The sequence below is a fragment of the Vipera berus genome (genome assembly GCF_964194415.1).
Source record: "Vipera berus genome assembly, chromosome: 1".
Lineage (NCBI taxonomy): Eukaryota > Metazoa > Chordata > Lepidosauria > Squamata > Viperidae > Vipera > Vipera berus.
In genome coordinates this window covers 83,951,839-83,979,377 of record NC_138202.1, presented here as the reverse complement: position 1 = coordinate 83,979,377, position 27,539 = coordinate 83,951,839, and the positions used below count along the sequence as shown (strand labels likewise).

General features: G+C 39.2%; 1 protein-coding gene and 1 long non-coding RNA gene across 2 annotated transcripts in view; one reads left to right on the top strand and one right to left on the bottom strand.

The window, feature by feature from the left end:
* PRR5L (proline rich 5 like) overlaps positions 1 to 21,534 on the top strand; it is an 81,770-nt gene extending 60,236 nt beyond the window's left edge. Inside the window, exons 8-10 of the mRNA XM_081312643.1 lie at positions 2,256 to 2,396; positions 4,989 to 5,115; positions 19,204 to 21,534. Coding sequence (XP_081168769.1) covers positions 2,256 to 2,396; positions 4,989 to 5,115; positions 19,204 to 19,586 — 651 coding nt within the window. The 3' untranslated portion in view covers positions 19,587 to 21,534. The remainder of the gene's footprint in view (positions 1 to 2,255; positions 2,397 to 4,988; positions 5,116 to 19,203) is intronic.
* On the bottom strand, positions 16,294 to 19,454 carry LOC308659187. Its single transcript, XR_014024472.1, has 2 exons — positions 19,329 to 19,454; positions 16,294 to 16,362 (listed from the first exon to the last, which is right to left on the bottom strand). It is a non-coding gene; the product is annotated as an uncharacterized lncRNA (long non-coding RNA).
* Positions 21,535 to 27,539: the final 6,005 nt, after the last annotated feature.

Below are 27,539 nucleotides of genomic sequence, written 5' to 3'. Positions count from 1 at the left end.
GGGAAGCTGCAATGTAAAAGCATGCTCTCCAAATATAAGTGGCAAAGAATATATTAGAAAATCAGAAGAGGTTATTAGGACAAATCAGATGAAAATCAATTTAGCTTCTGGTGGATGGTCTGAACATTCCAAATATATCTACAGGCCCAGGAAGATTGGGACCTTAAATCAAATCAGTTTTTCTGTCTGTCACATTTGTAGGCAGATTAAATCATAAAGTCCAATGCTCCATCTTCTTTAGCATCTGTCCCAGGGCAAGTTGTTTGAATTAAGGAGGGTCACCGTGTCCACTCATAAGCATCTTTATGATTTTGGATTTGAAGTGCTGCTCAGCTCTACCACATACTAAATGGATTATAACACAGTTTTTCTTTGAATTATCTTCAATTTTGCCATCTGTTAACACAATATATTTTACTATGTTTATAGGAAATGATTCACTCAGAGTTGTTATAGCTTGATGGATGTGATATGAAGTCACATTCTTTTTTTTAATCTCATAATATTGTTGTTGCTTTGTTGATTGAAATGCTGTCCTAGATTCTTTTTCATCTGCGCTACTGTTCAGACAAGTGCCTTCCCTTTTAAATAAATGAAAACAAGCATATTGAAGCATAAGACTTTCTAAGACAGAGCTCAGTAGCATCGCACTTGAAACCTTCCTCCAATTTGACGGAGAAATAATTGAGGTTCTTTCTGGCTTTGCAACCAACTGTGACTCCATTTGATGTAGCTTTGCTGATTGTCTAACCAAAATATTATGTACAAATGGAAAGATGTTTCTTCAAGTACAGATAAATGGACGAAAGCTTCATATTGTAAAACATGTTTTCATGCACTGTGCTCTCTTTCACACTTTTCCTTCATAAACAAACAATAGCATAAATAGCACAAAAGAAATTTGCTGTTCTAAAATTCTCTTGTAGCTTGGGTATAGCAACGAATGCTACAATGATATGAAATTCAATTATTGAACTATAAAAATGAACCAGAATTGCATAGGTTAAATTAACAATTCTATATATAAATTGCTTAGGCCAAAAGCGAAAGAAAAGCCAATTAATTGTAACAGAACCTTTTCCCCAAAATAAATATTATCAGTAAAGGTTTAATATCATTAAAAGTGAAGAGCCAGGCAAACAAAATTTGTTATCATTTTGCCATGAATTGACAGGTATGGATAGTTCTAAATGTCCCTAGCCTCCCACCTTGCCAATGTTCCCCTGCAGACGAACACCTATCTGTATTCTTAATGTTGCTGGATTGTGGATACTTATTTGCTGAGATGTTCCTTCTTGGTTATTTTTTAAAAATTGCACAGTAGGTTGGTTGTAATACAGCAAAGATTAGGTCAGGCTGAGAAGCTCACATATCTGTTTCTGTAGAAATTTCATTCCCTTCTTTTTGCAAGTCCTCCTCCATTTATTTGCCCAGAACCACACCCTTGGGATCTTAAGAAGAGCAGACCTTTTTTTAAAAACAGGAAGGCTCTGACTTCAGAGGCTTTGGCTTGTGTTCTTGCTTTGCATTTTGATGAACTTGTTAGTTGTATCATTAACCCTATTATGAATTGATGATTAACGTACATTTATTCCCTCCAGCTAGAGTTCTGGTTCATTAGTTGGGGATATCTAAACAATTCCCACGGAGTATATACAGCAGGGTTGATTTTTAGCTATTACAATAGAAATTGTAAACTCATTGCTGAAGCAAAGGTTGAAGGATATGGTAGCTTCATAGGCTTGGCATTAGTTTTTTTTTTAAGATGGTAGCAGATAACAAAAACTCATCTTTTTAAAAGAAAAATCTTTATTCAAATGCTATATATTTTATCTCTTCCAGTGCTATTAAATATCAGAAATTGGACCAGCAAAGACAATAAATTAAGCCTCATGCTTTAAGAACTCCAAGATGCATTGTGAAGTTTTTGGGGAACCCCTTGTCAGGGCTGCTGCTTGTAATACAGTATGCTTTTCCCATCTAACTACAAAGTGTTCCTACTTCCCCATTCTTAACAACAGTTTATACAACTGTCTTTCTATCCACAAACTGATTATCAAGGGTCATAATCATTATATTTCTTTTAATTTACAATAATTTCTCTGTCAGTTTATGTTCATGTTTCCATCTTGTTCTCCAATTCTTTTATGATATTGTATGGCATTACTGTCCTAAAACATAGGGTTCAGTTCACAAATAGGGTTTAACCATATTCCAATGCAAATGGCTGCCATTTTTTTTCTGTGTCTGTGTAGGGTCAAGAATTGACCATTCGTCAGATTTCCTTGCTTGGCTTCCGAGATTTCGTCTTATTAAGAGTAAAGTTGGATGAGATTCTTCCTTTGGTCCAAAGTAACCTTCCACCCTCCATTATTCAGATGCTGCTGATTTTACAGGTGGGAAATGATCTATTTCCACCTCTCATTTGTGATGTTTGAAGGAGATGGGCAAACATTTCAAGGCTGAAATATCCTGAAATAAGTAGTGATGCTAGAACAGCCTCATTAACATTAGCAACCTTGAAATGTATTGCACTGACATACAAATATATTGCACGCCACTGTTAATGAACATTAAACAATTAGTGGAGAAAACATACTGTAAGGATGAAATTACTGCTTTCCAAACAGTTTATGAAGCAGAGAATTGCTTTTGGCCTGGACCCACAAATATTGGTTTTCTATATCACTGGGGTTCTGTCTCACAAGAAGGCATTGATGCAATGGTGGGATTCAGCCAGTTTGCACCACTTTGGCAGAACCAGTAGCTAATTTTGTTGCCCAGGCCCAGAATGGACTTCCAGAAGTGGCCTCCACACAGAGAACTGGTTGTTCACATATTTGAATCCCACCATTGCATTGATGATATGCCTGCCTGCACAAATGTCTATTATGCTGTAAGCATGGCTCTGGCGGGGAAAGTCAACACGCTGCAACCTTAATTATGTGTTGGACAAGGTATTTTCAATTAAGAGGGCTGGATTTCTGATATCAGTCTTTCATTGATAAAGTTTGAGCTATCTGAAATTTGAATAATGAAATTAAGTTTAATGTTGCAATATAGTGGTTTCAATGACTGTTTCAAGGATAATAGTTTTGTTTGTTTTAAATTACCCTGTCTGAGCTATGGCCATGAATTTTTGTCTTCTGCTCATTTTCCCCCAGTGACAACTCTGAAGGCAAAAATTTGAAGAAAGGGAAATGGGAAACATCCGCAATGCTGCCCTGAGTTGCTGGGGTAGTTTGGATCCAGAGAATTAAAATATCCATCACTTCCCAATTGGGTCCCAAGTCCTGGGGAAAGGGTTAATTCTTTGACTTATTGGAATGGCCTGCTTGACTATCTGCTAAGAGCATTCAGTAGGGTGCCGTAGAACAGCATTTCTCAATCTTCAACGTTCTCACTTGAAGATATGTAGATTTCAGCTCCCAGAATTCCCCAGCCAGCATACAGATTGATATTGAGAAACACTGCTATAGAAGATTTAATTTAATTTAATTTATTAATATTTCTATACCGCCCTTCTCCCGGAGGACTCAGGGCGGTGTACAGGGCAAGAATAAAACACAGAAATTTACAAAAACTAAAAGATAATTAAATGCATGCCCGATTAAAATACAATTGATACATAGTAAAAACCCCAATAAAAATGATAAAAAACCCCACCAATCCCCCCTCATGCCAGGCCGGCTTGCTCGAACAAGTATGTTTTCAGATCGCGGCGAAAGGAGCGCAGATCGGGCGCCGTCCGGAGCTCAACCGGTAACTGATTCCATAGCTCCGGGGCGCCCACAGAGAAGGATCTCCCCCTGGGGGCCACCAGTCGGCATTCTCTGACCGGTGGCACCCTGAGGAGGCCCTCTCTGTGGGAACGCACAGGGCGCAGGGAGCTTGATGCCGGCAGCAGATGTTCCCTGAGGTACTCCGGCCCCATGCCATGGAGGGCTTTGAACACCATTACTAGCACCTTGAATCTCACCCGGAAGACAACTGGCAACCAATGCAGCTCACGGAGCAGAGGTGTCACATGGGAGTATCGGGAGACTCCCAACACAACCCTCGCGGCTGCATTCTGTACCAGCTGGAGCCTCCAGGTGGTCCTCAAGGGAAGCCCCATGTAGAGAGCGTTGCAGTAGTCTAGACGAGAGGTCACGAGCGCGTGAGTGACCGTGCATAAATCATCCCGGCTTAGATAGGGCCGCAACTGGCGCACCAGGCGAACCTGGGCGAAAGCCCCCCTAGTCACAGCCACCATGTGATCTTCCAAGGTAAGCCGCGAATCTAGGAGGACTCCCAAGTTGCGAGCCCTATCTACGGGGGGTAATAATTCACCCCCCATAGAAAGAGATGGAATATCCGAATAGACCCGGGATGAAGGTATGCAAAGCCACTCGGTCTTGTCGGGGTTGAGTTGAAGTCTGTTCCTCCCCATCCAGACCCGAACCGCCTCCAGGCAACGGGACATCACGTTGAGGGCATCACTGGGGTGGTTTGGGGTAGAACGAAAAAGCTGGGTATCATCAGCGTACTGATGATACCCAACTCCAAAGCCACGAATGATCTCACCCAGCGGTTTCATATAGATGTTGAACAGGAGAGGCGAGAGGACCGACCCCTGAGGAACTCCACAAACGAGAGACCTCGCGGTCGACCTCTGCCCTCCTGTCAACACCGACTGCGAGCGTCCCTGGAGATAGGAGGAGAACCACTGTAAAACCGTGCCTCCCACTCCCAATCCCCTGAGACGCCGCAGCAGGATACCATGGTCGATGGTATCGAAAGCCGCTGAGAGGTCTAATAGGACTAGAACAGAGGAATGACCCCTGTCCCGAGCCCTCCAGATGATATAACTTACAACTCCTACATCATAATTTAATACATAATTAAGTTTCTTTTCTTTGGGCAATTAGAAAAATAAAGATGGACCAATGAAATGTGTTGATTTGCATACCCCAGGTATTTGACAATAGGCATATTTTGTGTTTCAGGGAGTCCATGAACCTACAGGTCCCTCTAAGGCCTTTATGCAACTAGAAGAACTTGTGAAACTGGTAGTTACCCCCTACCTTGGTTTGTGTGAAGAACATTGCTTCCCTGGCAGTACCTGTGCCCTGGGTAAGATGTAAAGTATTGCAAGTCCTGACATTTGGGTCCAAGTAACTAGAGAGTCAGTGGAATCAGTAGCGCATCTGTTTTCTATGCACAAAAAGAGTTCACAAAAACATAGTATCCAAAATTTTTGCTCACATTTGAGTATTGCTTCATTTGATTATGTTATAAAAACCCTGCAAAACATGTTTGGCCAGAGGCAATACCATAGGGCAAAGAAAAAGTGTGTGTGTGGTGTGTGTGTTTCTGTGTGTACAAGATACCTGCCATTTACAAATTGACTATAAACCATCCATAGTCAAGGATGTGTAATCAATACTCAATTATCCCTGTGTGGATACTGATCAATACAAACTTGCATTTAATTTGTGTACATGCAAACAACAACAACAACCTCATTTTCTTTTTCATCTAACTGAATGATAATAAGACAGTCATTTGCAAATGTTTAAAAGCTAGTTAAAATCTGATTTACAAAAATAAACATCATTTTTAGCTGTTTTCCTTTGGCTTTTTAAAGAGCTTACCTAATATATTAAGTGTCTTTCCTGTTTTGTATGCCTACCCCTTGTTCCCACAGATGCCTTTCTTTCTCCCCAGGATAGCTAATCTGATTGTTAGGGAAAAAATTCTCTTGTGGTTAGATTAAATCATGATTGCTGTGGGCTGTTCCTCCCATTGCATAGTGCTACATTGTGGGCAAGGAAATGACTGTAAATTCAATAAAGTCAAATTAATGCAGTGGTTCAGTACAATTTTGGGCACAGATTGTGTACATGCAAACAACAACAACAACCTCATTTTCTTTTTCATCTAACTGAATGATAATAAGACAGTCATTTGCAAATGTTTAAAAGCTAGTTAAAATCTGATTTACAAAAATAAACATCATTTTTAGCTGTTTTCCTTTGGCTTTTTAAAGAGCTTACCTAATATATTAAGTGTCTTTCCTGTTTTGTATGCCTACCCCTTGTTCCCACAGATGCCTTTCTTTCTCCCCAGGATAGCTAATCTGATTGTTAGGGAAAAAATTCTCTTGTGGTTAGATTAAATCATGATTGCTGTGGGCTGTTCCTCCCATTGCATAGTGCTACATTGTGGGCAAGGAAATGACTGTAAATTCAATAAAGTCAAATTAATGCAGTGGTTCAGTACAATTTTGGGCACAGATTGTTCCCATCTTGCTGTCTTAGATCATTTCAGTGGAAATAGCTAAAACGTGGTTTTCTCCAACGGATTTTCACAATTAGGGGAGCATAGTCTGCAGATTTATTTCAATATGATTTGATATGTAGTTTGTTCAGTGGAAAGAACGTTAAGTTGCTTCCAAGCTATCCAAGGTTAACTGTTTCTCCCTGTTCATTCTGTTTGTTTGTCTGTTTCTAAAGTTTGACTTAAAGCCAAGGTTTCCTACATTATGCAGGAGTATAGGCCTCTACTTGTGGGTTCTTAGCTCCTAGTGTTGGGATGTTGATCTTGCATGCATATATCTTGAGTGTTTTTAGCCAAGCAGAGTTGTAGGCTTCCTACTAGGTCTTGGCATTAACAGCACACCAGATTAGTTTGTAAAACTGAGCAGTTGTAAATTCATGACTTCCATAAATGAGATGTTCCTGTCACAGTGCAAATATAATCAGTGTACAGCTAGCTGTTTACATCTAATAAAATCGTGACCCTTCTCCTTCAGAAGAAAAATAATACAAAGTGTACAGGAACTTGAATGATAGTGAAATTGTTTATTTGAGGTGGCCGTGTGACTCTTGTGAAAGCACTCTGTCTACCAATAAAACCAGGGTTTATTGTCATAAACACATTTTATATACTCCATGACCTTCGAAGAATTATAGATTCAGAATACTTACATTTGGTCCTCCATTTAGAGAACATGTGGGTTCCATTATCATGCTTTGTATGTGCACATTCAGAACATCCTTGGTGCTTTGCCAGCTGTGGTCCTGCATTTGAAGTTGACAGTTGTATAGAAATACTGAAATTACGCCTTTAGGGATGGAGCAGAAGCAGGCAAAATTTACACAGTGGCTGATATGGAAGACTGCTTGTTCTGAAAACAGCTGATGTGATGAAAATGGCAAGTCACAAATCACCTCTTTATCATAAGATGAACTAGTCAGTGCCCAAGCACACTCTCATCCCAGTATACAACCGTCATGAAACTCAAGGATATTCCTGTAAATGAATAGGATAATACAGATTAATCCTTTTTATTGCTAACTCTCCATTTTTCCTTGACTCCCAATGATAGTGAGGAGTATAAAAATTACATAAACCATCATTCCTGGCTTGTTTTGATAATTACCTTCACATCCACTGTCTAACCTGATATTTTAGGTAGTTTCGGTAAGGTCTTCCATCTTGCTATGTTTCAAGATGAAGGATAAAGGGAAAACAGAACATACCTATTTTTAGATTGATCTGAATTTGGCAGCAACTAAAAATGCTTCCCTGGACTCAGCTGTTTTCCTTCGTTTACTGGGATGAATAAAGGATGAGAAAAACTACTATAATGATTTTGGTGTTTTAAAGGGAAGCTGTGATTTTGAAGATTTGGATGTTGGGATCAACATTTATTGACCTTGAAAAAATTAAAGCATCCTATAGTATCTTGTGAGCAATGGTTACCTTGTTGTTAGTTGCGAAGTCGTGTCCAACCCATCGCGACCCCATGGACAATGTTCCTCCAGGCCTTCCTGTCCTCTACCATCTTCTGGAGTCCATTTAAACTCACGCCTACTGCTTCAATGACTCCATCCAGCCACCTCGTTCTCTGTTGTCCCTTTCTTCTATTGACCTCAATCTTTCCCAGCATTAGGCTCTTCTCCAGTGAGTCCTTCCTTCTCATTAGGTGGCCAAAGTATTTGAGTTTTAGCTTCAGGATCTGGCCTTTTAAAGAGCAGTCAGGGTTGATCTCCTCTAGGATTGACCGGTTTGATTGCCTTGCAGTCCAAGGGACTCGCAGGAGACTTCTCCAGCACCATAGCTCAAGGGCCTCAATTCTTTGGCATTCAGCCTTTCTTATGGTCCAACGTTCACAGCCATACATTGCAACTGGGAAGACCATAGCCTTGACTATACACACACTTGTTGGCAGGATGATGTCTCTGCTTTTTAGTGTGCTGTCTAGATTTGTCATGGCTTTCCTCCCCAGGAGCAAGCATCTTTTAATTTCTCGGCTGCAGTTCCCATCTGTGGTGATCTTGGAGCCCAGGAAAATAAAATCTGTCACTACCTCCATTTCTTCCCCATCTATTTGCCAGGAATTGAGAGGGCCGGATGCCATGATCTTGGTTTTCTTAATGTTAAGTTTCAACCCAACTTTTGCACTCTCCTTCACCCGCAACAAGAGGCTCTTTAGTTCCTCTTCACTTTCTGCCATTAGGGTGGTATCATCTGCATATCTTAGGTTGTTGATACTTCTCCTGGCAATCTTAATTCCAACTTTTGATTCATCTAGCCCTGCCTTTCTCATGATGTGCTCTGCATATAAGTTAAATAGGCAGGGTGACAGTATACAGCCTTGCCGGGCTCCTTTCCCAATTTTGAACCAATCAGTGGTTGCGTGTCCCGTTCTCACTGTTGCTTCTTGACCCGCATATAGGTTTCTCAAGAGACAAATAAGATGGTCTGGTATGCCCATCTCTCTAAGAACTTGCCACAGTTTGTTGTGATCCACACAATCAAATGCTTTAGCATAGTCAATGAAGCAGAAGTAGATGTTTTTCTGGAACTCCCTAGCTTTCTCCATGATCCAGCGTATGTTGGCAATTTGATCTCTAGTTCCTCTGCCTCTTCGAAATCCTGTCTGTACTTCTGGTAGTTCTCGATCAACATACTGCTGGAGTCTTGCTTGTAGGATTTTAAGTATAACTTTACTAGCATGTGAAATGAGTGCAATGGTGCGATAGTTTGAACATTCTTTGGCACTGCCTTTATTTGGAATTGGAATGTAAACCGATCTTTTCCAATCCTGTGGCCACTGTTGAGTTTTCCAAATTTGCTGGCAAATTGAGTGTAGCACTTTTACTACATCATCTTTTAAGATTTTGAATAGCTCAGCTGGAATACTGTTACCTCCACTACCTTTGTTGTTGCTCAGCTTTCCTAAGGCTCACTTCACTTCACTTTCTAGGATGTCTGGCTCATGGTCAGTAACCACCTCATCATGGTTATCAGGGATGTTAAGCTCGTTCTTGTACAGTTCTGTGTAATTTTTCCACCTCTTCTTAATCTCTTCTGCCTCTGTTAGGTCCCTGCTATTTTGGTCCTTTATCATGCCCATTTTTGCATGAAACGTTTCCTTCATCTCTCCAATTTTCTTGATTTTCTGGTCTTCCCTATTCTATTGTTTTCTTCTATTTCTTTGCACTGTTCATTTAAGAAGACATTCTTATCTCTTCTAGTTATTCTCTGGAATTCTGCATTCAATTGGATGTATCTTTCTTTTTCTCCCTTGCCTTTCACTTCTCTCCTTTCCTCAGCTATTTGCAAAGCTTCCTCAGACAGCCATTTTGCTTTCTTGCATTTCTTTTTCTTTGGGATGGTTTTAGTTGCTACCTCTTGTACAATGTTACAAACCTCCATCCATAGTTCTTCAGGCACTCTGTCTATCGGATCTAATTCCTTAAATCTATTTGTCACCTCTACTGTATATTCGTCAGGGATATGATTTAGCTCATATCTGAGTGGCCTAGTGCTTTCCCCTACTTTCTTCAATTTAAGCCTAAATTTTGCAACGAGAAGCTCATGGTCTGAGCCACAGTCAGCTCCTGGTCTTGTTTTTACTGACTGTATAGAGCTTCTCCATCTTTGGTTGCAGAGCACATAGTCAATCTGATTTCTGTGTTGACCGTCTGGTGATGTCCATGTGTAGAGCCGTCTCTTGGGTTGTTGGAAAAGAGTGTTTGCTATAATCATCGTATTCTCTTGACAAAATTCTATCAGCCTGTGCCCTGCTTGATTTTGTACTCCAAGGGCAAACTTGCCTGTTACTCTGGTTATCTTTTGGCTTCCTACTTTAGCATTCCAATTCCCCATGATTATAAGGACATCACTTTTTGGTGTTAGTTCTATAAGGTGCTGTAGGGCTTCATAGAACTGGTCAATTTCATCCTCTTCAGCACCGGTGGTTGGGGCATAGACTTGGACTACTGTGATATTGAATGGTTTGCCTTGGATTCAAACGGAGATCATTCTGTAATTTTGGGGATTGTATCCCAGTATTGCTTTTCCTACTCTTTTATTGACTATGAAGGTTACTCCATTTCTTCTGAGGGATTCTTGCCCGCAGTAGTATACCTGATGGTCATCTGAATTAAATTCACCCATTCCTGTCCATTTTAGTTCGCTGATTCCTAAGATGTCGATGTTCAGTCTTGTCATCTCTTGTTTGACCACGTCCAGCTTGCCTTGATTCATGGATCTTACATTCCAGGTTCCTATAGAGAAAAAATCTTTACAGCTTCGGACTTTCCTTTCACCACCAGATACATCCACAGCTGAGCGTCCTTTCAGCTTTGGCCCAGTCGCTTCATTCTTTCTGGCACTACTAGTACTAGCCCTCTGCTCTTCCCCAGTAGCATATTGGACGCCTTCCAACCTGTGGGGCTCATCTTCCAGCATCATATCTTTTTGCCTTTTGACAATGTCCATGGGGTTTTCATGGCAAAGATACTGGAGTGGGTTGCCATTTCCTTCTCCAGTGGATCACGTTTTGTCAGAACTCTCAGCTACGACCTGTTTGTCTTGGGTGGCCCTGCATGGCATATCTCATAGCTTCATTGAATTACACAAGCCCTTTCGCCACAACAAGGCAGTAATCCATGAAGGGAAATGGTTACTAGTTGTTTTTTTTTTAAAAAAATCCAACTATTTGATGGATGTGTATTTTTAGCAAGTGCCAAAGGTTAACTTAGCAGAATCTCTTGCATTTTTCTCACTCTCTAACTAGCAATTAAATATGTGAAAAGGAAACAGAAGACGTGAAGATTGGTCCCTTGAACAATGCTGTGATGTATGGAATAACAGTGAAATGTTAAGATTGTTTTAGAGTTAAAAGTGAAATTGGAGCTTTCAGGGCCTAATTAAACACTTAAATGGAGCACACTATGCTTCATGGCTTCCAGACGGAAATATATTACATTAAGTTCATCATCTTCTCTCCATATAAACTTTAACCATTGAACCAGAATGGGTGGGCAAAAATGCTGAATATTATATCAAGAAACTTGTTTTTCTAATTCTAAATGCTATTGGAATAGATTAATGGTTAAGACATCTTTAGGCCCTTAAAGTTAATGTAAACAGTCTCTGTTCAGCATAATTGTTGACAGTTGAACAATATCTCCACCTATTGGATATTGAAGAAAATATCCAGCACTTTTCAGATTTCAATAGTTCAGTGCATTTTGGATGAAAGTGTCACACGCTTATAATGATGGATGGTGCCATAGACACTCTTCTCACAAGGCCAGACCATAAACATTCTGTGGGTCATGTTTACTTGAGTCTTAACATGAGGAAAGATGTGCCTGACAACCAAGGTGTGTTCGTTATTTCCAAAAATTGATGACTAGGGAGCAACAGTTAAAATAGGAAAGGGGTGACTAAATGGTTCAAAATAGGGAAAGGAGTGCATTGTATTAAATAAATAATGTGACAGCGAAAGTCTAATTTATATGCAGAACATGTTATGAAAAATGCTGGAGTAGAATCAGTAACAGATTTTGGTATGCTGATGATACCAGACTGCTCAGTGGAAACCTTAACAATGGAACTAAAGCTGAAATATTATCTAATGAAAAAGTGAGAGTCACTGGAGAAGACTCTTAAGCTTGGAAAGAAGTTGACAGAAGATAGGGTGGCTAGATGATAACCTAAGCATGTGCTTAGAGCAGGGCTTTTCAACCAGTGGTACGGGTACCACCTGTGGTACATTGGCACCTGGCAGGTGGTACACGACCATCCTAGAAGTGGTAGCGGGGGAGGGGAATGAGCTGAACTGGTGGTAGCACCACACAAGCCTGAGCGAGAGATAGCTGGAGCTGCAGGGCTGTCAGGGCTCAGTGGAAGCACCAGAATCAGCACCAGGCTCCAGCTGGAGCTCGGCACTGATCCTGCACTTCTGCTGAGCCCAGAAGAATGTTGCAGCATCTCCAGGATCTTGTGATTTACATTCAGATGCTTGGCAACTGATTTATATTTATGACAGTCACAGTGTCCCGGGGTCATGTGAAGTGACCAAAACCTGCTGCAGCCACCCAGCGGGGGGGGGGAAATAAAAACCAAACACTCACCCCACCCCACCCCTGCTGCCAATCCTCAACAGAAATGCTCACAACAATGAAAACCTCGGACAGGAGGAAGAGCGCCACCGGGCGGGCAGGCAGGTGTCTTGCTCAGCTCTGGCTTGGGGGGCACTTTTTTGTTTGTAACTTCAAACAGTCACTAAGCAAACTGTTGTAAGTCGAGGACTACCTGTACTTCATCACTTTTTTCCTTTTTTTTTTTGGTCATCAAGTTTTTGACACCTTGCTAGGCAACTGGTGGTACTCGGATGTTGCCCTATCCTAAAAGTGGTACAATGGGTGAAAAGGTTGAAAAGCCCTGGCTTAGAGGAACTCAGTTATTGGGTAACACTTCTGAAGAAAGGATGTTCACCATCTCACAAAACAGCAGAAGCAAATGAATGATTACACAGCAACCACTAAAGCCACATGGCAGGAATCTGTGGCATAGCATTCAGTTTGGCTTCTATACCTCTGCTGTGAGATTATTTAGTTGAGATGGGCAGCCATATAAATTTAAAAAATAATGCAGTAAATACCTGAACTGTGGAAAACATACCCCATTCTCTTGGGCATCTTAGGAGAAATTTGGCAAGATTTCCTACATTTTTGGCAGAAAATTTTTGGTATCTTGCTGCAGCGTCTCAGGGGATTGGGAGTGGGAGGCACGGTTTTGCAGTGGTTCTCCTCCTATCTCCTGGGACATTCACAGTCAGTGTTGACAGGGGGGCAGAGGTCGACCTCGAGGTCTCTCGTTTGTGGAGTTCCTCAGGGGTCGGTCCTCTCGCCTCTCCTGTTCAACATCTATATGAAACCGCTGGGTGAGATCATTCGTGGCTTTGGAGTTGGGTATCATCAGTACGCTGATGATACCCAGCTTTTTATTTCGACCCCAAACCACCCCAGTGATGCCCTCAACGTGATGTCCCGTTGCCTGGAGGTGGTTCGGGTCTGGATGGGGAGGAACAGACTTCAGCTCAACCCCGACAAGACTGAGTGGCTGTGCATACCTGCATCCCAGGTTAATTCGGATATTCCATCTCTCTCTATGGGGGGTGAATTATTACCCCCCGTAGATAGGGCTCGCAACTTGGGAATCCTCCTAGATTCACGGCTCACGTTGGAAGATCACATAGTGGCTGTGACTAGGGGGGCTTTCGCCCAGGTTCCCCTGGTGCGCCAGTTGCGGCCCTATCTAGGCCTGGATGACTTATGCACGGTCACTCATGCGCTCGTGACCTCTCGTCTGGACTACTGCAATGCTCTCTACATGGGGCTGCCCTTGAGGACCACCCGGAGGCTCCAACTGGTACAGAATGCAGCCGCGAGAGTTGTGTTGGGAGTCTCCCGATACTCCCATGTTACACCTCTGCTCCGTGAGCTACATTGGTTGCCAGTTGTCTTCCAGGTGAGATTCAAGGTACTAGTAATGGTGTTTAAGGCCCTACATGGCAGGGGTCCGGAGTACCTTAGGGAACACCTGCTGCCGGCATCAACTTCCCTTCGCCCTGTGCGTTCCCACAGAGAGGGCCTCCTCAGGGTGCCAACGATCAGAGAATGTCGATTGGTGGCCCCCAGGGGGAGATCCTTCTCTGTGGGCGCCCCGGAGCTATGGAATCAGTTACCGGTTGAGCTCCGGATGGCGCCTGATCTTTGCTCCTTTCGCCGCGATCTAAAAACATTCTTATTCGAACAAGCCGGCCTGGCCTGATGAGGGATCGGTGGGGTTTTTTTATTGTTGTTTTATTGGGGTTTTAATTGTATTGACTGTTTTTAGTGGGCATATATTTAATTTTTTTAAATTTTTGTAACTTTGTATTTTTATTCTTGCCCTGTTCACCGCCCTGAGTCCTTCGGGAGAAGGGCGTTATATAAATATTATTAAATAAATAAATAAATAAATAAATAAAATCTTTTTCCCCCTTTTTTGTAGCATCTCCTGTTTCATTGACTTCCCACTTTTCCGGTTCCGTTAATTTCCATTCTAGCCGCTCAGCAATTTTTCTTTGATATTTTCTCTGCTCTGTGAGTTGAGTTTGGAGTTATTTGTCACTCCTGCTTTTCAGATGTGTTTTTAACTTCTTGCTGTTCTAGTTTGATACTGCATTTACTTATCTGACTTCTGAAATGAAGTGGTAACAATAGCATAATTGTGTATATAGACATTATATATCTGTTTCATCGCAAACGTAGTACAAAAATTTCTACGGACTTGTATTATGAGTTGGAATAAAAAGAAGAGAACTTTAAATCGTGAAACTTTGCTCTCAGTTATAGGTTTGGATAATAGTGAGACAAAATTGGTTAATTCAATGTACTTTTAATAACCATTACCAATGGAAGAAGTAAGCTATTAACTTGAGTTCAGTTCAGATATGAATTGGTTGGAAACAAATCCATTACAACTTACATATATGAAAACTAAGGAAGATCTATTTAGATACGTTAGATTAGATTATTTTAAAATTCCACCTTTATTATTATTATAATGAATAACTCAAGGTGGCAAACATACCTAATATTCTTTCCTCTTCCTATTTTTCTCACAACGATAATCCTCTAAGGTGAATTGGGCTAAGAGAGACTGACTGGCCCAAAGTTATCCAGCTATCTTTCATGCCTAAGGAAGGACTAGAATTCATGGTGTTAGCCTGGTGCCTTAACCCACAGCTAGCTAAATAGACAGAAGCTTTAAAGTGAAATATCACTCCATCTCTGAAATCTGTAGTGTTATAATTATTTAGTACCTCTGTCTCGGTGGCGCAGCAGGCTAGCTATCTATGATTTCTCTCTCCCATAGATGATTTTTTAATGCTTATAGTCTTGTGAAATTTGCTGTGCTGTAAAATGTGGCAAGCCATTTCTGAACTCTTCCCATGCTGCAATAATAAATGTTGCAGCGTCTCTTTTGGATGCAGTGTTTCTGTGAGCAGAACTGTCAGTGGAGATGTATGCTGGAGAAAAAAAAAGCAAGTCGAGTTTTATTGATGCCATACTTTTCTCTGTGGTGTCTCAACTTCCTAAAAAATAATAATTGTATGGGGGCATTGGAAATGTTATCAGAATAGTATGAAGTAGTAGTATGAGGATACTAGCATACACAGCATCTCTGTATTCTCCTTTCCTCTACAACCCTGTCAGGCAGGTTAGGTTGATAGTGAGTGACTGATCCAAATTCATCAAGTGAAATTTGAATGCTGAGTCTATACTAGAATCTGAATCTTCCACAATGCCAGTCCAGCATCTTCACCATTATATTACAGCTACTCTTTGACTTACAACCACAATTGAGCCAAAAATTTATAAGGTTAATTGAGACGGTTGTTATGAGAGTTTTGCCCCATATTATGATATTTCTTGCCACAGTTGTTAAGTGAATCACTGCAGTTGTTAAAGTTGGTAGCACGATTGTAAAGTGAATCTGGCTTCCCCATTGACCTTGCTTATTAGAAGTTCACAAAAGTTGATCAAATGATCCCGGGACATGACCATAATAAACATGAATCAGTTTCTATGCATCTGAATTTTGATCACATGAACAGGAGGCAGCTGCAGTGGGCGTAAGTGTGAAAAATGGTTATAGGTCACTTGTTTCCCATGCCATTGTAACTTTCAACAGTCATTAAATAAACGGTTGTAAGTCGAGGACTACCTGTACACTATCTCTATGATCTTAGAAGAGGTGCTTTAGTACATTATGGGACCATGAATGTAGTACCTGTCCATGACTTATTAAAGCAGCTGTATTTTAGGAAGATTCCTGTTTCTTTTTCTTTTTTAATATAACTTTTATTAAGAATTTTAAATGCAATAAATAAAACTTAGACAAAGATAAAATGGAAATAATAAAGCATGCAGTAATGCAAGGAAATGACTTCCAAACTTCAAGTATAAACAAATTTAATAACTCTTCAGCTCCTGTAATCTCTTCATTCTTTATCTCATTCCTCATCTATAAATAAATCCATAAAACATCAACCCTTCAGTCCTATGTCAGCAAAAAGTCCATAAATGGTTTGCCAGAACATTGCAAACAAACAGAAAAAAATCTTGTTTTAACTTTGATCAAATAAGCCCACTTTATATTTCTTTCTTTTATTCCTAACAGTCTTAACCTTTAATTCAATCAAATATTGTTTTAGAATTTAATTTAATTTAATTTAATTTAATTTAATAATTTAATTTGTATATTTCTCTTCAATTCTTCTTTATCCTATTATACAAATTTATTCAAAGCTAAAATTTACAAAATCTCCTCTCCTCTCTCATCAAATTTCACCAAATCTCATCAAAAGCGACTCTGGGCAGCACCCAACAATCAAGGATTTTTTAGTATCAGTAAAGTGTTCTTTTCAAAATCATTCTGTTGATCTGTTTGCGATGGTTCTGATGTTTTTGCTCTGACACTGTTATTTGTAGTTCCATTTTCAGTATCTTCTCTGTCTTGTCAGATAAAATTTGTTCCATATCTGTCATTGCTTCATTATTATCTTTTGGACATAGTCTGTCCATAGAAGAAGACATCATTGCCAACAAATATTGATAGTGTAATTACTAATTTCTGGCTCCATTTTTAAAATAACTCATTTAATATTTATAATGTTATAACATTTGATCGGTTTGAAAATCCCAGTATTTATCGACATCAAAAACAAACTTGTATTTTTTTCTTCTGCTTAGAATATTTAGTTCCCTCCAGTTTTTAAAATCATCACTTATCTTTATCCTGATTTGCAATAACCAGAATAGCCAAAATAAGAAACTCTTTCTTTTTTTTAAAAAAAATATCAAAATCTTATAGTGAAAATCAATATTCACCTGGATTTTTGATCCATTGATAACTTTCTTAGGTCAAAATTTTATTTAGCATTTTGCTATTGGTTTCATGTTCTTTTAAATTCTTAAACTTATGATTAATTTTTCTTTTGTTCCGAGTTGAAGATAAATTCACCTGGCAAAATTTTTTAAAACTTGTCTTGAAGGTCTCTAATGCTTTACGATGGTTTGGCAATTTCCAAAAATGATTAGAAAGTGGGGTTTGCAAACTTAAGTGTCCTTTAAAGGGCTTCACTCTCTTTGTCTTCCAGCACTCAATCCTGCAGAAAACTGCTGGTTTTTGCTGAGATTACCAGCTCCACCTTGCAGAACTGTCTTCAGCTTGCCATACCTTTCCCAGAAGCAGAAAGGTTCCTGTTTCTGATGCAGCAAACAGTTTGTTATTATAAGGAAGTGGATGAAAAAGGAAGTGGTGCAGCTTTGTAGTACAGGAGTAGATAGAAACTAGAGAAGAAACTATAGCAGATTTCTGAATGATAGACAAGTATTTTCAGTTCCCAATGTAACAATAGTAACTATAAAATGACTCCTTGTTTAAAAGCATAACCTACTGTAAATGCAAAAAGCTTGAGGTGAGCAGACATAGAAAAAAAAATGCATGTTTAGGGACTCAAAACAAATTCCTGAGTTCATAATTCTTTAAGCATGCCTGTTTTTCCTTGGGGCACTTAGGATTTGACAGCTCCTCCCCCTAAGTAAAACTGAGTTTGCCTGTGCTTGCACTGTAAGTTTAAAATATGTGATCTGTAATTCCATCCCTATCATTGGTCTAACTGAATGTACTAAAAGTTGCTAGTTAGATCCACATGAATCCCTCCCGTATAGGGAATACTGTTGGCCAATGGAACTTCAAGAAAGCAGTATCTACTACTTTCATCCATGATCTGCATCACATAGATCAGGAATAAAGAACCCGTGGCTGTCTATAGCTGTAGTTGAATTAAAGTTACCACTATTTTTAGCACCGCCCATGCTAGCTGGAGATGCTGAGAACTGGAATTCAGCAATATCTAAAACTTTACTGGTTCTCTCCATCTACCCTTATAACAACCCTTTTGTTAGAAATGGCAATGAATTCAAACTGGACAGCTCACTAGATCAATGTTTACAAAAGCTTTCTCTAAAGTAGTATCCACCAGAAGCACAGGACCGCAGACCTCAGAAAGCATAATCACCATGGCCACTGTAGGATACCAATTTGAAAAAAAATGGGGTTCATAGTAGAGGTAGGCAGAAAATGTATGTGCCCAGGATTTTGAGAATCAAAATTTCAAATGTTCTGTCATAGAAGAAAATCTTAAAACAGACTGTTCTTGTCTCAAAATGATCCATTCTAGATGCTAGGAATATGCATGTAGAATAAGCAGTAAAATTTCCCACAGATAATTTTGTTTTTCTTTGTCACCAGTTGGTTATGTTCAGATAACACTATTAACTTTGCCCATAAAATAATCATTCTGAACTGTATTTGGTGAAAAGTTAAATCAGAGAATAAAAGATACTTCTATGTCAGATTCTCGGCAATATCCAGAAGGATAACTAGTCACACACAATGCATGTACAGCATAGGTTATAAGCTCAGTCAGTATTTATTACTCTAAATGCAGTGGACTTAGGGGTGGAAATTTAGTTTACTACTATACATTTACCCTTTTAAGTGTAAGGCAACTTGAGAAGAGAGATTATATTACAATAATGTCAAAGTTCTCCAACATCATAAGTTCCTCTCTGTCACAACATGGACTTCTAACAGGATCATACTGGTGCAGATTAAATATAATCAGTTGTATAACTTTTATTTATTCCCAAATATCCTTATCATCCACATGTGGAACTTACTGGCAAAACTGAAGATGAAGAAACATTTAATGTGCCTTTCACAGAGACAAAATCTGGGGAAACCAATTCTTGCAGTGGTAAACAGTTAACAAAATGTCTCTTTCCTCTTATTTTCCAGAGAGACGGTATTACAGATCTCGCTACAAACCCAACGGGCTAAGCATCTCTTCTCACACAGTGGCAACCCGGCAGGTCAGTGAGACCGCCTTGACACCCCTGACTGAACAGGAAGGTGAGGCTTACCTGGAGAAGTGTGGGAGCATCCGTCGGCATACGGTCGCCAATGCTCATTCTGATATCCAGCTGTTGGCCATGGCTTCCATTATGCACTCAGGCATGCTAGCAGAAGAACCAGACAATGGCGACCAGTGTCTCCTTTTGCAGCCCAGTTTGAATCACAGACAGTTTTCCAGTGAGCCCAGCATAGCAGACGGACCGGAAGGACTGGCCACCCCAGACATGGAGGAACCCGCAGAATTGAATTGCACATCTGTCTGTTGAAACAAAGGAAAGGAACACTCCTGCACAGCAAAGCAAGCTGATGTTACTTTTCATGCTGCTTAGATCAAGAGCTAGATCTACAGGGCACATCTTGAAGCTGATTGTGTTCTTAGGGCTCTGATATTGTGAGGGTCCTTTCTGTGGACTACAAAGGTACAAAGTTGTTTCAACTGAAACTTTCCAGTGTTGTCTCAGAGCAATGGTTTCTCAGAGTTTGTTTTTCCAGCCAGGTTTTTGTACTCTCAGTTGCATTCACTTTTTGTCTTATCCAGAGGGTGAATACTGTAATGCCAGTTTTATTTTGCCTTGCAGATCAGGGAGATGAACTCTATGTGTTAGGGACAGACACTTATTTCTTCACTCCTGCAATGTCTTGTGATAAACACAAGGACGCCAGTTATAAAATCTTCAAGGTGTTGCAGTGCTGCATCCCTTTGTAGGACAATGAACATTCTGATTATAATCTGGTGTATATTTAAATGATTAAAATGGGAACAGTAAAACTTCTTCCACTCTCTAGCATTAGAGCTTCTCAGAGTAACACATTCTAATCTGGGTGAATGAAATAAAATGAAAACAGTAGCCTAAAACAAAACTACTGTGGCTAGCATATTGTTTTGATGTTTTGAATGCAGTACATCTCAGGGAGTATTCAAATTATTTTCAGAAAACCATTAAAGCATTTTTAGGGAAGAGAACAGACTGCTTGCCAAAAAAACCAACACCAGTGCTGAGCTGGTCAGCAAGCAATAATGAATTTGAGCTACCGAAGAGATTAGCTTCTGTAAATTAGGGGTTGCTGGGTTTAAGACTGAACATTCTGGAAATAGATTTTATTAATAACAACAATGAGATGCTGCTTTTGCATTAGTGCGGTGATAGCAGACAGAACCCCTTTGGCTGGTGGGAATAGCCTTTATTGTAGGAAACCCTTCAAAACCCTGCAAAAATTCCATACAGAACAGGGAATATTCACGACGGCCTTAATGATTGACTGCTGCAAATATCAGGATCAAGTTAGATGAATTTTTTGGAACTGGTATAGTGATGCTGCCTTCAGACTGTTAGCTTCCATTTCTGAAAATATTTCCGTACACCTTTGGAATCCAACCCATTCTTTAATAAACAGGATAGAGAGAGAATATTTTAAGTTTTGTGGCTAAATGTCTTCTTCCTGTAGGTCTGTCAGTGTTGATGGGACAATAGCCTTTAGTATCTAGAATTGATAGGGTTGGTTTTTTTTTGTTTTGTTTTTTTAAAAAAATCCAGTTTCCTAATATAATTTTCATATGGATAATGCTTCTTTGGCAGTGGTTCCTTTTTGATGGAAGTCATTCATAATCCCAGCAGAAGGCAAATTTCTACATATAGAGAGATAAAGGAATGCTATTGGTGTCTTGGCATAATGCTACTGTAACTTATTTAGATGTTTGAATGGTAAAAATAATTGCATCATGCAAAAACAAATGAACAAACGAACAGTAGAATAAAATCTGTGTGGAGAATGTAGGATGTATGCTTTTCCTGCCAGTACTAAGACTCCAAAATAAACATTTAACAAATACTGCCCAGATTCTATTGTGTATGCAACTTTCTTGTCACAAAAAGTATAGTTAATTAGGAAAACAAGAACATTTTTCTATGTACTTTGACCTGGAGCTCAACGTGTTTGGAAGATACGTTAGGAAAAATTCTTCTGCTTGAAAACAATAATTAGTTATTCCAAATATCTGGTGGAAGTAGATATAAACCAAACATCACACAATTTTTTGGTACAATAAAAAACCCTGAATTTTGAGAAGGTGTCACAGTCAAGCTCACAACAAGGCTGCCATAAGGAGTATCACAAAACACTCATTTTTAAGAAAATAAAACACCAGGAAGGAACTTCCAACAATTGCAATTCAATGCAGAGCTTAGATCCAAGTTCAAAAACATTTTTCAGCTCACTGTTCTGATCCAACATCCAAATTATAGGTAGTTTGGCTGAAGAACTGAATGTAAGAGAGAGCCCTAATGTGAAATCATTTATTTATTTAACAGAATTTAAACTTTACAGATGATCAAAAAATATGGGGACCATGGCAAAGTATTCTCTTTCATGAAATAAACCACAGGTAGGGCATACGTATATTAAAAAAATCATAAAATCATAAAAATTAAATTATTATTTTTTTAAAAAAAGCAAGCCAAAGAGATACGGGAAGTCCTTTCAGATATATCAGCTGTTAAGAAACAAAGCTTTGTTATCTTAATTTGATATTTTCATGTGAAACAGCTTTGAGGCTTAGTCGTATATTTTCTCTTGTTTGCATAGAACCAAGACGACAATGTAAACCCTATCTAACAAGTAGTTTGTCACTTTGTCAGCCTTTCTTATTGCCTTAATTCTGCATGCTAAAGACCTTGGCTCCCTTCTGGGAAATTGTGATACAGGAAAAAAAAAAGGCCGGGCAGGTAAGTCAGCAAGGGAGCAGAGTCCACCAGTAAAATAGCCATTTTTGCATGCATTATGTTCTCCACTGGAACCATCCCTAGTTAAAAATTTAGTAGTGAAATTAAATCTCTACAAAAGACTCTAAAATAGAGGTAGGTGAATTGAGATCAGGGTGACTGGGAATTGCAGTCTGGCATTTTTTTTCCATGACAGCAAGTTTCCCATCTGATTATAGATAAGTGCTGCCTGGCAAAATTGGCAATACCAGGCCACATCGCCAAACATGACACTACCTTGTACCAGATACCCAGAAAGACTGATAGATTTGCATTAGCGTGCAACATGATTTTTACCTTTACCAAAAGTAGAAGACCTGGAATATGGAAACAGTTGTATCTGAAGACGTAACTTGGGGTAAGTATAGCATTTAGCTTTCAGAAAGGTTGAGATCACTTTCCCCTTTTCCAGAGTCTTGTGAAAGTCTACTGATCCTGGCCATTTATAATGTAGCCTAATCCCCAGTTAAGATTTTTTTAATAATATAATTTTATTAAACTTTATAAAATACCAAAGAAAATAAAAATTTTGGGGGAAGGGGGAAAAGGGAGAGAAGTGTATGATAAAAGAAAAAAGAAAATAAATACAATTCTCCCAACACCTTAGAATGAACATGTTAGTCTGAACTTTTTATTTTGCATACTGTTTATACTAACATTTCTATAGCAAAACAAAAAAACCCTTGTCCAATCAGTAAATTCCAAAGTTAAAAGTTTCATTTTTTTTTCTGTCTCAAGCACAAAATCCAGAAGTAGCTTCCAGAATCAAAGTTAGATGTATTTTCCCCTTTGATTAAAGCAGTTAATTTGGCCATCTCTACTAGTTCCATCAGCTTCTCCAACCATTCTTCCATTGTGGGAATTAATATAGCTTACCATTTTTGCGCATAACAAATTCTGCTGTCGATATCACAAAGTTCCATTTTTTAAAAAAAAGCCTTTTGTACATTAAACAGTTACGGTAAGAATTAAGTTCAACTCCCAGAACCTAAATGCATGACATATAATGCAGAACTTTTTTTAAAAAAACAACTAAGTGCCATGGCTTTTTAAAATGCAGTCATTTTCTAAAAAGAAGCTGATTGCTCTGTTAATTTTTAACATAGGTGGGGGGATTTCTTGTGTCTTTGTTTTTGAGTCAGTCTTGACTCCTGGCAACTACATGAACAAATCTCTGCCGTTTTCGTGGCAAGGTTTTAAAGGTGGTTTTTCTTTGTTGTTCTTCCCAGAGCTGAGAAAGAAGGACTAATTTTTTAATTTAATTTTAATTCCATTTATATCCCGCCCTTCTCCGAAGACTCAGGGCGGCTTACAAGCTTAGCAGTAGCCTTCATTCTATGTATATGCCTGCTTATTAGGGCTTTCACACACCCCGCAAGCGGCATTATTACAAAGTCAGCTTAATTGCCCCCAACAATCTGGGTCCTCATTTTACCTACCTCCGAAGGATGGAAGGCTGAGTCAACCTTGAGCCTGGTGGGATGTGAACCTGCACTAATTGCAGGCAGCTGGTGTTACTTAAGGAGGCATTAGACCACTGCTCCACCAAGGCTCTTGCACTAGCCCACCTGGTTGAAGACAGGATTAGAACTCAGCCTTCAACCAAAAGAGCCAAGGTCTCCTGTTTTCTAGTCTGGTACCTTAACCACTACACCAGATTAGATTAGCTCTTAATGGTTGTTAATCAACTGCTACATAAAAATCTCTTGTCCTTACAAATAGCACTAGAATAGCATGTAATATTGTTTTATTGCTGATTCAATGTATTGAAATAAGTTGAGGAGCCTGCATTGGCAGAAGGGTTTCCACTGCAGACCTTTGCTTTCTAAAGGGGCAGAATCACTAATGGTGAGGAAGATGTTTATTCTCAGCTAGGAAACATATCTGGAATGCTAATAGAAACAGATCCATTCACATGTAGGAAAACTTATCAGGCTATCTATGCAACTTTACTAAATTCTTGGGTTTACTTATGCCGTTTTTCAGAGAATTCACAGCTTTTCTGGACACTTAATGGACACATTTGGAGATTTTTCTTTCTTTTTAAAATATATTGGGCACATTCATCAAATTATCGTGCCAGTGAAAGAACCTATCCATTGATCAAAGTGGCTGTTGCACCAAGTCTCAACATATTAATTTTTCATGTGGCAAATAGGTAAGAAAAATAGGTTCCCAAAAAGCATTAGTCAGAGATGGTGTTCAAGTTCAAAAGTAGCAAGTACCACCATGAATTCACAATTTTCTTACTCCACAGAGTAAGAAGGCAATAGGTGTTAAGAAAAAAAGTAATTTGACCAAGAAATAAATTGAGATAGTTCACTAAGGCACAACACAAGTCTCCATCAAGACAGGCTAACAATGCTCAGCATATAAATGCAAGCCAAATACTTGAATAATACTATTTAGCACTTAGAAAGACTTTTGTCTTTCTAATTGTTAGCCCATTGTTTATCACTAACTCTTTCTACGTTCTTTATCTGAGAATGCTTCACACAAAAATACAGGGCTGTGTAATAACATCACCCTTGGAATCTATATTCTTGAAAATGAAATTATACTGTAAAGAAATAAAGTATGGGAGCTATTTAATATCAAAGGAAGTATCTACAGGTGAAACTCAAAAAATTAGAATATTGTGCAAAAGTTCATTTATTTCAGTAATGCAACTTAAAAGGGGAAACTAATATATGAGATAGACTCATTATATGCAAAGCAAGATAGTTCAAGCCGTATTTGTCATAATTGTGATTTTTTTTAAAGTGGTAGTACCTTGGTGATTTTGATCAATCTCAGCAAGCTAAACAGGATCAGACATGATTACTACTTGGATGGGAGTCTGCCAGAAAACTACAGAGCTGTGGGTCACCTTAGGAAGTTGGAAAATCCCTTCAGAATAAATTATTTTTCAAACCATTCTAATTGAGGTAACCGAAATGTTCATGGGCTTGCTCAGACTTGGAATAGAAACAGGTGAGATGGGTTTGGGAATCAGAGGAAGATGCTTCTTCCAAGGGTTTGGCTCAAAGGCATGAGAAATGGAATCTAACTTGGCAACAGCTGCATTCTTTATTCTGTTGAATATATTTTTAAGTGACTCACTTTTTAAAACATTTGCCCTAGATTTAAGTCTCTATTAACAAGGTGACGAGGAGTTGCTACCAACGGTTCCCGGAAGCACTCACAATTTATTTAAGAGATTGTTTCTTTGTGGCTGTGATGCTTACTTATAGCCTCAGTAGCTGAGTAGCTGGATTTCCATTTAATATTTATCATTTATTTAGATTGTGCAATCTCAACATAAAAAGAAGGCACTAAAATCTAACTACTTGGCAAGTGCTGCAAGGGAAAATTTCATGGTTTTTATAGCATGTGTTTAGTTAAACAGGTCTGCAGTTGGGCCAGTGAGCAGAATTTTAAAACCTTTGTCTTACCAATGACTAAAAGCATCTTTCAAAGCTCTTGAAAGCCCTTATTTTGAAACAGCGGTGTTGAACTTAATAGAGTAATGCTGCCCCCTTGTGGCCACTTTAATCAAAGATGTGCTCATGAAAAAAAGTTGGCTCCAGCTCTTTAGTATTTAGAATGCTCATTTAATATATATTCAGAAGCATAAGTTAAACGGGGCAATAGTAATAACTATATGAAATTAGTTAATTATACTTAAGCACATGAACAAAGCCAGTGTGCAACATGCACATAGGAGAAATATCTGGAATGTATGGCATGAATGTGCTACACCATGTTGTTGTTAGTTGCAAAGTTGGGTCTGACCCATCGTGACCCCATGGACAACGTTCCTCCAGGCCTTCCTGTCCCCTACCATCTTCTAGAGTCCATTTAGGCTCACGCCTACTGCTTCAGTGACTCCATCCAGCCACCTCATTCTCTGTCGTCCCTTTCTTCTCTTGCCCTCAACCTTTCCCAGCATTATTTATTTATTTATTTAGTTATATTTATATACCGCCCTATTCCCTGAGGACTCAGGGCGGTTTACAGGGAATTAAAAATCCAAAATACAAAAATTAAGAACCAAATTAAAAAATATTAAATTGACCCTGTAGTCGATTAAAAAGAACCCTAAATTAAAATTTCTCCTCAGTCTGGGCCCGAGAGCTCAAAGAGCCAGGTCTTCAGGCCCCGGCGGAATGATCGGAGGTCGGGAGCAGTCCTCAGCTCCATTAGGCTCTTGTCCAGTGAGTCCTTCCTTCTCATTAGTATTTGAGTTTCAACTTCAGGATCTGGCCTTCTAAGGAGCAGTCAGGGTTAATCTCCTCTAGGACTGAGCAGTTTGATTGCCCTGCAGTCCAAGGGACTCGCAGGAGTCTTCTCCAGCACCATAGTTCAAAGGCCTCAATTCTTTGGTGCTCAGCCTTTCTTATGGTCCAACTTTCAGAGCCATACATTGCAACTGGGAAGACCATAGCCTTGACTATACGCACTTTTGTTGACAGGGTGATGTCTCTGCTTTTTAGTGTGCTGTCTAGATTTGCCATTGCTTTCCTCCCGAGGAGCAAGCGTCTTTTAATTTCTTGGCTACAGTCCCCATCTGCAGTGATCTTGGAGCCCAGAAAAATAAAATCTGTCACTACCTCCATTTCTTCCCCATCTATTTGCCAGGAATTGAGAGGGCCGGATGCCATGATCTTGGTTTTCTTAATGTTTAGTTTCAAGTGCTGCACCATAGACATATGTAAGACATGAAGCCATGCTCAGATTTGTTGAATGCCATCTTATTTACTGTCTTGAAATAAGGACTTTTCATCATGATTTTTTATTTTGGAAAACCCAACATTTCTGAGCAGTTACAAATTGTTCATTTTCCTCAAACAAGAGATGCTGATGTGCAAGGCAAGCAACATTTTCAGTAGACACTAGGCCTGAAAAAGATTTGTAACCATACAAGTGACAGTTAAGCATTTAGAAATACTACAGCAGTTGGTTCTCCTGTTAAACTACTGCTGAATTCACAATTCCCATTAATGGCGGCCATTATGAAGTACAATTGGGGTTGCAGTCCACATCACTGAAAATTTATGCTCATCCCTGTAATGCAGCACTGAAACACTGCACATTCCACTCAACAGCATAAACGTTTGTTATTTTTTTTAAACTCAAAACAGAGTCAAATGCGCTTTATTATAAGCAACTTCCTCTTGTGTTCAAAACAGGAAGACGAAAATCATGAGCACATGTGCATTAAAGAAATGAAGTTGGGCTGCTATGCAAATGAGAAACTAATTGCTAAAGTTAATGTCTTTTACCCATTCAACCACATTTTTGAAAAAAATAAAGCAAAACATTATACATTTTTCAAAGTAAGTTTGCTGACTGGGGACATTACATAAAACGATGATCCAGAAGACTTCCTTGAAGTTTTGGTTTGTCCATGTTTTTGTTACTTCTGACATTTTGCCTATGAATGTTACAAAAAGAGTTTTCTATGACTTGTATTTGGGT